This window comes from Salmo trutta, unplaced genomic scaffold (assembly GCF_901001165.1).
Source record: "Salmo trutta unplaced genomic scaffold, fSalTru1.1, whole genome shotgun sequence".
Classification (NCBI taxonomy): domain Eukaryota; kingdom Metazoa; phylum Chordata; class Actinopteri; order Salmoniformes; family Salmonidae; genus Salmo; species Salmo trutta.
The window spans coordinates 97,062-108,208 of record NW_021822809.1 but is presented as its reverse complement, the minus strand read 5'-3'; the positions used below and the strand labels follow the sequence as shown (position 1 = coordinate 108,208).

The window sequence follows — 11,147 nt, the reverse complement described above, 5'->3', positions numbered from 1 at the left end:
AAAATGTTTTTCAAATTCATATTTGGAGTTTGTGGGATTGTGATATGAAATGTTCTGCCTTGGCCACTCTGGATAATAGGTATCTGACAATAGACTCTTGACTGGGGGGGAAATCAGTCACAAAAACTTTGCTTCTATAATTTTTGGCATTTCTTTTGGGGGCGTGCACCATGTCATACATTTTTTTACTTTTCCATGTATTTTTTTGTGTGTAAATTTGTAAGTCTGATTGATGATTTTTTTTAAAGTTGAGTCTTGGGTTTTCAGCCTCCAGAGTCACCCCTCCTTTTATCCAGTAGCACACATTCCAAAATAATACAAACACTAATCAAAACAATAACAGAGGGGGGGGTTTAGGCAAAAATCAAGTAAATCAAAAATCAAGAAAATCAAGAAATACAAAATCAAGAAAATCAAGAAAATCAAGAAAATCTAAAATCAAGAAAATCAAGAAAATCAAGAAAAAGCTAAGCTCCTCAGACTCGTAGATAAGGAGGAAGTAGAGGTGTGTCGTTACCTTGATACTTACTGCCGTAGGGGGAGTTGGCAGAGGAGCCGTTGAGGAAGCCTGGTGAACTGGGTACTCCCAGATTGGACATGGGGTTGCCGTAGCCGTTCATGCTGTTGCTAACGGTGTTGTAGTTGGCCTGTTGTGGGGTGCTGCTGGGGACGTAGCCTCGAGGGGACACACTGCTGGTTTGACGGCTGTATCCTACTGTTGAGAGGGGGGAGAAAAGGACTTAGGGAAGGTAGAGCCACAACATTGGGGTATTGTATAGATACATAGTCTACTATACGTCCGAAGTGACGACCTGTTCCTTATTTAGTGCCCTGCTTTTGATCAGGGCCCACAGGGACCACAGGGCCCACAGGGCCCACAGGGACCACAGGGAACATAGGGCTCTGGTCAAAAGTAGTGCACTATGTAGGGCAGGGATGTCAAACTCATTCCATGGAGGGCTTAGTGTCTGCAAGTTTTTAGTTGTTCCTTTCAATTAAGACTTTGACAACCAGGTAAGGGGAGTTCCTTACTGAGACTTTGACAACCAGGTGAGGGGAGTTCCTTACTGAGACCTAGACAACCAGGTGAGGGGAGTTCCTTACTGAGACCTTGACAACCAGGTGAGGGGAGTTCCTTACTGAGACCTAGACAAACCAGGTGAGGGGGAGTTCCTTACTGAGACCTAGACAACCAGGTGTGAGGTGAGTTCCTTACTGAGACCTAGAACACCAGGTGAGGGGAGTTCCTTACTGAGACCTAGACAACCAGGTTGAGGTGAGTTCCTTACATGAGACTAGACAACCAGGTGAGGGGAGTTCCTTAATAAGACTTAGACAACCAGGTGAGGGGAGTGTCCTTACTGAGACCTAGACAACCAGGTGAGGGGAGTTCCTTACTGAGGACCTTGACAACCAGGTGAGGGGAGTTCCTTACTAATCGGTGATCTTAATTCATCCACCAAGTACAAAGGAGGAGCGAAAACCTGCAGACACTCGACCCTCTTAGGAATGAGTTCGACTGGTGACGTAGGGAATAGAGTGCTATTCTGCACAAAACCTTAGAGGGAAGCCTGACGCTGGACCACAGTGTTTTAATGTGTTGTTAAGACTCTGTGTCCATCAGCCAGCTGACTGACATCTCTCATGTATTATGTCATGTGTCCAGTAAGTACACAGATGTGTGCTTCTCCTCATGAAAGCACACGGAAACCTACCCAGAAAACCCTAAGACTTAGACAACCAGGTGACAACCAGTAAATACAACCAGTAAATACAACCAGTAAATACAGCCAATGCTGTATGCAGGTTTGTCTGTATTTACTGTGGAGCCATCACATAATATCTACATGGGCTTTTGTTTTCAAATGTAACCTTTATTTCCATGGCTCAGTTGGTAGAGCATGGTGTTTGCAACGCCAGGGTTGTGGGTTCGATTCCCACTGGGGACCAGTACGAATTAAAAAAAAATAATAATAATGAAATGTATGCATTCACTACTGTAAGTCGCTCTGGATAAGGGCGTCTGCTAAATGACTAAAATGTAAATGTAAATGTAACAAGGCAAGTCAGTTAAAAAACAAATTCTTATTTACAACGATGGCCTACACCGGCCAAACCTGGACGACGCCGGGCCAATTGTGCGCCACCGTATGGGACTCCCAATCACAGCCGGATGTGATATAGCCTGGATTCAAACCAGGGACTGTAGTGACACCTCTTGCATTGCGATGCAGTGTCTTAGACCGCTGCGCCACTCGTAGCTTTCTATAGGTCTACCAGTGAGACCTGTGTACACTCCTAGCATCTAGCTAGCTATAGGTCTAGCAGTATTACATGTGGACACTCCCAGCATCTAGCTAGCTATAGGTCTACCAGTGTTACATGTGTACACTCCTAGCATCTAGCTAGCTATAGGTCTACCAGTGAGACATGTGTACACTCCTAGCATCTAGCTAGCTATAGGTCTACCAGTGAGACCTGTGTACACTCCTAGCATCTAGCTAGCTATAGGTCTAGCAGTATTACATGTGGACACTCCCAGCATCTAGCTAGCTATAGGTCTACCAGTGTTACATGTGGACACTCCTAGCATCTAGCTAGCTATAGGTCCACCAGTGTTACATGTGTACACTCCTAGCATCTAGCTAGCTATAGGTCTACCAGTGTTACATGTGTACACTCCTAGCATCTAGCTAGCTATAGGTCTACCAGTGTTACATGTGTACACTCCTAGCATCTAGCTAGCTATAGGTCTACCAGTGTTACATGTGTACACTCCTAGCATCTAGCTAGCTATAGGTCTACCAGTGTTACATGTGTACACTCCTAGAATCTAGCTAGCTATAGGTCTACCAGTGTTACATGTGTACACTCCTAGCATCTAGCTAGCTATAGGTCCACCAGTGTTACATGTGGACACTCCTAGCATCTAGCTAGCTATAGGTCTACCAGTGTTACATGTGTACACTCCTAGCATCTAGCTAGCTATAGGTCTACCAGTGTTACATGTGTACACTCCTAGAATCTAGCTAGCTATAGGTCTACCAGTGTTACATGTGTACACTCCTAGCATCTAGCTAGCTATAGGTCCACCAGTGTTACATGTGGACACTCCTAGCATCTAGCTAGCTATATGTCTACCAGTGTTACATGTGTACACTCCTAGCATCTAGCTAGCTATAGGTCTACCAGTGTTACATGTGTACACTCCTAGCATCTAGCTAGCTATAGGTCTACCAGTGTTACATGTGGACACTCCTAGCATCTAGCTAGCTATAGGTCTACCAGTGTTACATGTGTACACTCCTAGCATCTAGCTAGCTATAGGTCTACCAGTGTTACATGTGTACACTCCTAGCATGTGTCATGAGACTAAGACATTAAGAAATAATCACACTATCCAGCGTACCCTGACCTTAGAGGTGGCAACACAGAACAGATGTAAACCCTGACCTTAGAGGTGGCAACACAGATCAGATGTAAACCCTGTCCTTAGTGGTGGCAACACAGAACAGATGTAAACCCTGACCTTAGAGGTGGCAACACAGAACAGATGTAAACCCTGACCTTAGTGGTGGCAACACAGAACAGATGTAAACCCTGACCTTAGTGGTGGCAACACAGATCAGATGTAAACCCTGACCTTAGTGGTGGCAACACAGATCAGATGTAAACCCTGACCTTAGCTGTGGCAACACAGAACAGATGTAAACCCTGACCTTAGCTGTGGCAACACAGAACAGATGTAAACCCTGACCTTAGCGGTGGCAACACAGAACAGATGTTATTAAGTATTATCATCCTAGGCGGCTGCTAAGTGAATAGTGGGGAGCGTTCGGTGGGTCGGCGGGTCATTCCCAGCCGAGCCAGGCAGGCAAACAGAACAGGGGAGGCGGTGACAGCGTCAGGCTAGTCCCCAGGGACGACAGTTATAAGATCCAGCCAGGGAAGATAGAGCGGCTGCAAGCAGAAAGTCAGAGCCGGCCAGGTAATATTAAAGGGTAAAGCTAGATTAGTTGTTGTTGGCAGCTTATCTTCACTCATGGAGTACGTCCAAAATGGCACCCTATTCCCTATATAGTGCACTACTTTCTCAATGCAGTGCACTACTTTCCCTATATAGTGCACTACTTTCCCTATGTAGTGCACTAAGAAGGGAATAGGGAGCCATTTGGGAGGTCCCCACGGCTACATACCCTGGTCATTACCCTGTGATGTTTCTGAGACGTTGACGGCGAGCTGGCTGCCGAACGAGTTGACCCCCATCATGCCGCCGTGCGACGCCGTGTTGCCCAGTGAAGGGATCTGGTTGTGGTTACGTGGGACGCTGTACAGGGCCTCGGCGATGTCGGCCGCTCGCTTCAAGATGATCTCCTGAAAGAGGAGGAGAGGACGTGTTACAAGTGATCCATATGTCTGCCTTTAACATTAAACATTTAGTCTCATTGTGACCTTGTGTATTTGAACACATACGCAGATGAAGGTTACAGTAATGGTATTTGTATTTATTATGGATCCACATTAGTTCCTGCCAAGGCAGCGGCTACTCTTCCATGGGTTTATTATGGATCCCCATTAGTTCCTGCCAAGGCAGCAGCTACTCTTCCTGGGGTTTATTATGGATCCCCATTAGTCCCTGCCAAGGCAGCAGCTACTCTTCCTGGGGTTTATTATGGATCCCCATTAGTTCCTGCCAAGGCAGCAGCTACTCTTTCTGGGGTCCAGCAAAATTAAGGCAGTTTATACATTTTTTTTAAACATTACAATACATTCACAACAGAATTCACAACACATGAAGTGTGTTCCCTCAGGCCCCTACTCCGCTATCACATATCTACAAAACACAATCCATGTGTAGTATAGTGCGTATGCTGTCGTGTGTTTGTGTGTGTGTGTGTGTGTGTGTGTGTGTGTGTGTGTGTGTGTGTGTGTGTGGTGTGTGTGTGTGTGGTGTGTGTGTGTGTGTGTGTGTGTGTGTGTGTGTGTGTGTGTGTGTGTGTGTGTGCCTATGTTTGTGTTGCTTCACAGTCCCTGCTGTTCTATAAGGTGTTTTTATTTAACTGTTTTTGAAATCAAATTTTACACTTTGCATGAGTTACTTGATGTGGAATAGAGTTCCATGTAGTCATTGATCTATGTAGTACTGTGTGCCTCCCATAGTCTGTTCTGGACTTGGGGACTGTGAAGAGACCTCTGGTGGTATGTCTTGTGGGGTATGCGTGGGTGTCTGAGCTGTGTGCCAGTAGTTTAAAACAGACACCTCGGTGCATTCAAACTGCTGTCATTTGTGGATGTTTCAGTATAACTGAGTCATCTGCAACTGCTATAGCACAAGGTTATAATTTAGCTGAAACATTGGAGAGAGAGAGAGAGCGAGTGAGAGAGAGAGAGAGAGAGAGAGAGAGAGAGATAGAGAGAGAGAGAAAATAAAAAGTACTACCTAGGTCAATTCGTCTGAATGCATTAGAGCCTGATAAAGCTATGCTCCATACATTTATTTGGAGGGAATTTGCATTGGTTACAGAAAGCACCTTTTGGCCCTGGTTCAAGGTTATTCTCTCATTTGAATAGGTCTCTCTGTGTGTGTTTTGACTGATTACCTCCTCTATCTCAGATGTGTGCAGTAGCCAGGAATAAATACGTTGGGAGAACAGGAAAAATAAATATTCAACCTCTCCGAGAGCAATGACACCACAGTACTACATACAGTACAATGGCCTGGAGCTAGCTTTGAAATAGAGAAAGAAAGTGGAGGGTTGCAGGAAAAAAAATCTGATTTAATTACCGCAAATGTACACAAAGAGAGAGAGACAGAGAGAGAGAGAGAGAGAGAGAGAGAGAGAGAGAGAGAGAGAGAAAGAGAGAGAGACATTGAGAGAGAGACAGAGAGAGAGAGACAGCGAGAGAGAGACAGCGAGAGAGAGACAGAGACACAGAGAGACACAGAGAGACACAGAGAGAGAGGGACAGAGAGAGAGAGAGAAATCTGCATGTGATAGACAGTGCAGAGCGCAGGATGCTGTGTTGTGTTGTGCAGTGCCTTTACCTGGTTGTTGTGGGGCATTCCATACAGAGCCTCCACAAGGTCAGCTGCTCTCTTCAGCAACACCTCCTACAGGAGAGAACACATGAGACCAGAGTCAGACACACAACACAGGAAGGAAAAGGACCAAACAATCTCACAATCCATCTTTTTATCCAGGTCTTCCTTTGGAAAGAGGTCTTCTGATCTCAACTGGACTATCAGGTTAAATAAAGGTTAAATATACTGAACAAAAAAAATATAAACACAACATGCAACAATTTCAAAGATTTTACTGAGTTACAGGTCATTTAAGGAGATCGGTCATTTTAAATAAATGGGTCTCAGCATCTCATCGCATGTATCTTTGTGTATTCAAATTGCCATCGTTAAAATGCTGTTGTGTTTGTTGTCCATAGCTTATGCCTGCCCCCACCATAACCCCACCGCCACCATGGGGCACTCTGTTCACAACGTTGACATCAGCATATCGCTCGCCCACACGACGCCATACATGTAGTCTGCGGTTGTGAGGCCGGTTGGATGTACTGCCAAATTCTCTAAAATGAAGTTGGAGGCGGCTTATGGTAGAGAAATTAACATAAGAACATGCTAATTGCAAGCTCCCTCAACATTTTTGGCTGTGGCTTTGTCTTGTGTGACAAAACTGCACCTTTTAGAGTGGCTTCTTATTGTCCCCAGCACAAGGTGCACCTGTGTAATGATCATGCTGTTTAATCAGCTTCTTGATATGCCACACCTGTCAGGTGGATGTATTATCTTGGCAATGGAGAAATGCGCACTAACAGGGATGTAAACAAATTTTGAGAGAAATAAGCTTTTTTTGAACGTATGTAAAATTCCGGGGATATTTTATTACAGCTCCTAAAACACGGGACCAACACTTTACATGTTGTGTTTACATTTTTGTTCAGCGTGGATAAAAAAAAAAACATTTTTGCATATCCATGTTTAGGAAAGTTGGCTAGCCTAGTAGGTACTGTATATAACCTACTACTGTACCAGTTCTGATAAGGACTCTAATAACCAACATAAAGGGCTCTAATCTAACCCATTTTATTAGGCTCAGTTACACATCAGAGGGCTGCCAGATTGTTAAGTAGTTCCAATAGACTCCAACCTTAATGCTAAATGAGTAAAATAAGTACTTGAGTTTTTTTTTAATGCTGCTGGGTATTAAACAAACAAACACACGTTGCCCGATATGAAAGGCGGCCAGGCACTGCATTTGGCTGCTAATTCCCAGCACTTTAGTGGCGTAGAACAATGAGTCATTTTCCATATCTTAATTAAACTGGCAGAGTCCTTAAAGACAACATCTCACCCCTAATTCAAGCCCCACATTTGCAGGAGAGTTCAATGCTCATTCTTCTTTCTTCCCAACAATAAAGTGAATTAGCTTGGGTTAATCTAGTTCTTTCATAATGACATTAGGACATTTTTCAATTAACCTCTTTCACTGCCTGTTGTAAAGGACTTCATAAATGACTTCCCATCCAGCCAGCGATGAGTGCCAGTGCCCAGGGACATGGGATGCACAGGACCCTGTCTTATCCATGTCTGCATGCCTCCCCTCTACTTTATAACAACATGGATTCACTTGCTGCTTAAGTCCCCTACCGAAATGAGAATACGCCTTGCCAAGTGTCAACAATACAACACTGAGAAGCTTCAGCCAGTTCCTCTCGGTTTGGGCTGGTTGTTGTTTTCAAAGCCGAAAAATAAGAACTAAAGTAGTATTCTTGGGATATTTAGATTTTTTTGAGTGGAAAGATGTAGATAGTGTTAATTTAACCAAATAGTCCTCCGAAAGTCGTATTCAAAATACCATTCCTTCTAGTTCCTCTTTTGGCTGGTACCATTGATATACATTAACAATTCTGTCTTGTTCCATCGCACAAAGCTTTATCAGATCACAGCAAATAAACACGGCAAACATCACCATATCTATAACGAGAGGCGGCAGACTTGTAGACTCAATGTAAATGCAGACTGCTTGTTTTCAGAAGAACACTGGGTCACCACGGAGACCCTGATCGTGGTTGGATTGTAAATGTAGACTGCTTGTTTTCAGAAGAACACTGGGTCACCACGGAGACTCTGATCGTGGTTGGATTGTAAATGTAGACTGCTTGTTTTCAGAAGAACACTGGGTCACCACGGAGACTCTGATCGTGGTTGGATTGTAAATGTAGACTGCTGTTTTCAGAAGAACACTGGGTCACCACGGAGACCCTGATCGTGGTTGGATTGTAAATGTAGACTGCTGTTTTCAGAAGAACACTGGGTCACCACGGAGACTCTGATCGTGGTTGGATTGTAAATGTAGACTGCTGTTTTCAGAAGAACACTGGGTCACCACGGAGACTCTGACCGTGGTTGGATTGTAAATGTAGACTGCTGTTTTCAGAAGAACACTGGGTCACCACGGAGACTCTGATCGTGGTTGGATTGGTGTTTCATTCAGAACAACATAAACCATGTTGGATCCTTTATTTATTGAGATTAACGACAGGAGACAGGGTTTGTTGTGTAGCTCCATACGTTTTATACACCCGGCCGTCTAATCCAGAAAATTGCCGGATGGATGGCTCTTAAAATGAGCATTTACCTCTGAAATGGGTGTCTATGCTTGATGTTGCATGCATCTAGTTTGCATACAAATAAAGAATTACACTTGTCATGAGGCAGGTACAATCAATGACTGGGCCAGCTGTCTTAATCTACTCTCATCAACCCAGGCTGCTCTCTCTCTCTCTCTGTGTGTCTCTTTCTCTAGCTCTATATCTCTCTCTCTCTCTGAGAGGAAGATAAAGTGTTTTTCTGCCACGTTAATAATTACTCATAATCTCTTCCGTCATATCACAAGAGTTTTTACATGCCTCCCCATTTTGAGCGACGATTATCACAATTAAAACTGCCACGTTATACACAACCCATTTCTCATTCCGGAGAAACAGGAAACGCTGGCTCTCGCCCTCCACTACTCGTCCATATGGCACTCTGCTGTAGGAGGAAACATAAGGACGGGCTCAGGAAAATAACATCGCCTCTCATCTTTAATCTGTCATTTACCGCATAGCGTCTTAACTAATGAACCTGATTTGCAGGGCTGCGTTTAAGTGCTGATCATATTGCACGGTGAGAAGTCAGAAGAACGTAACCCAATCAGTCAAGGGTGTTTTGAATGAGTTCTGTTGTGTTTGTTTTGTTCCACCATGGCCCCACTCATGCAAAGAGGCTCATGCTGTGAATATGATTAACAGAGGAATGGCTGTTCGAGGTGCATTTCAATGTAAATTCAGAAAAGTGTCAAAGACGATAAGTGTAATTGACTCCCTTTTTCACAGGGACGTTACAGAGTCTGGGTTAAACGGGAACTATTAAAGCTCAACATGAACTCAGAGCTTGTTTCATGATAAATGTGATAGTGTTATTATTACAAGTGTTCATTGTTATGCCCACGGACGACAAGCCATTTAAATGGGGGGGTGAGGAGGGGTGGTGGGGGTACTGATTATCCTCACACTTGACTATCTTGAGGAGTACATATCATCTCTGTTAAAGAAGGTAACCAAGGTGATGTGCCTCCAGGTGATAATGTCATTATAAAACTGTAAAGCAATTATTCTGTTAGTTCTTGCCTCTGGTTATGAATACATTTCAGCAGGTGCAGTAGATGTAGCAACCTCAAAAAAAAAAACAAAAAAAAAGCAGGCAAAAGAAGATGAATTTAAATGCATATGGGGTAATTGCTCGACATGAACGCATTTCCCCCCCCAAAATATAAATAATACAATACCTTCTGTATGGAGATTGAAAAGGAATTTAAATGGATTTGTGTTTGCCAAGTGAAACAAGAGAAAAACAACCAAGGGGGGGATAGTTGCTGGTTGTACCTTTAACTCTGCTCGTAGAAAATAAAGCTAGGTTACCACGACATGATTTTGGTTGTACCTTTAACTCTGCTCGTAGAAAATAAAGCTAGGTTACCACGACATGATTTTGGTTGTACCTTTAACTCTGCTCGTAGAAAATAAAGCTAGGTTACCACGACATGATTTTGGTTGTACCTTTAACTCTGCTCGTAGAAAATAAAGCTAGGTTACCATGACATGATTTTGGTTGTACCTTTAACTCTGCTCGTAGAAAATAAAGCTAGGTTACCACGACATGATTTTGACAAAGGAGTAAGGGGATGTATCAGGTCGTAATAGTATTGTCATGTCCTCTGTTTTGTCCCAGTGCAACCAGGACGGAATGGATTACACTGTTTTCAAACAAGTCCCTTAAAAAGTCCCCCTTTTGCATTCTTCTTCCGTATCACGTGACAGCTCCTAGTTAGTGCCTTTACTTCCTCTCTGGATGGCGGTATATCCGTGTGGATATGTGTTGTCCTCCGACCTTGGATCAGCCTAGTGTTTGATGTTATCCAGATTAGGGAGGTGAAGTCCATTCAGGCTCTCTGTACAGGATGTATTACTACGAAGCAGCAATGTAATCAGTGATACGTCAAGGCCAATACAAAGCTCACCATAACGGTTTTCTGTCGCAGCACAATTACTCATCAAACTATGTGTATTAATGATCTCTCTGGGGAAAAAAAGTTGGAAAATCAATAATGTGGTAATATTATTAACTGTGGGGTGAAGCTATAGAGGTAAATGGCAGCTAGTCTGATGCTTTGCCTCAATGTTAATATACACTTTAGATTCCAACCCCCTGCACCCTGCCCCATTATTTCATCACCTAGCACTCTCTCCTCTCTCTCTCCTCTCTTTCTCTCTCTCTCTCTCTCTCTCTCTCTCTCTCTCCTCTCTCTCTCTCCTCTCTCCCTCCTCTCTCTCCTCTCTCTCTCTTCTCTCTCCCTCTCTCCTCCTCCCTCCCTCTCTCTCTCCTCTCCTCTCTCTCTCCCTCTCCTTCTCCTTCTCTATCCTCTCTTCTCTCTCTCTCTCTTCTCCTCTCTCCTCTCTCTCCCCTCCTCTCCTCCTCTCCTCTTCCCTCTCTCCTCCTCTCTCACCTCCTCCCTCTCTTCTCTTCCCTCTCTCCTCCTCCCGCTCATTCCTCTCTCCTACTCTCTCTCTCTCCTCTCTCTCTCTCTCTC

General features: G+C 44.0%; 1 protein-coding gene and 1 non-coding gene across 2 annotated transcripts in view; one reads left to right on the top strand and one right to left on the bottom strand.

The window, feature by feature from the left end:
* LOC115184971 (transcription factor COE3-like) overlaps positions 1-6,147 on the bottom strand; it is a 21,832-nt gene extending 15,685 nt beyond the window's left edge. The window contains exons 1-3 of the mRNA XM_029745553.1: positions 6,047-6,147; positions 4,197-4,374; positions 518-715 (exon numbers count right to left, since the gene is read on the bottom strand). Coding sequence (XP_029601413.1) covers positions 518-715; positions 4,197-4,374; positions 6,047-6,064 — 394 coding nt within the window. The 5' untranslated portion in view covers positions 6,065-6,147. The remainder of the gene's footprint in view (positions 1-517; positions 716-4,196; positions 4,375-6,046) is intronic.
* On the top strand, positions 1,877-1,949 carry trnaa-ugc (transfer RNA alanine (anticodon UGC)). The gene has a single exon. It is a non-coding gene; the product is annotated as a tRNA-Ala (tRNA).
* Positions 6,148-11,147: the final 5,000 nt, after the last annotated feature.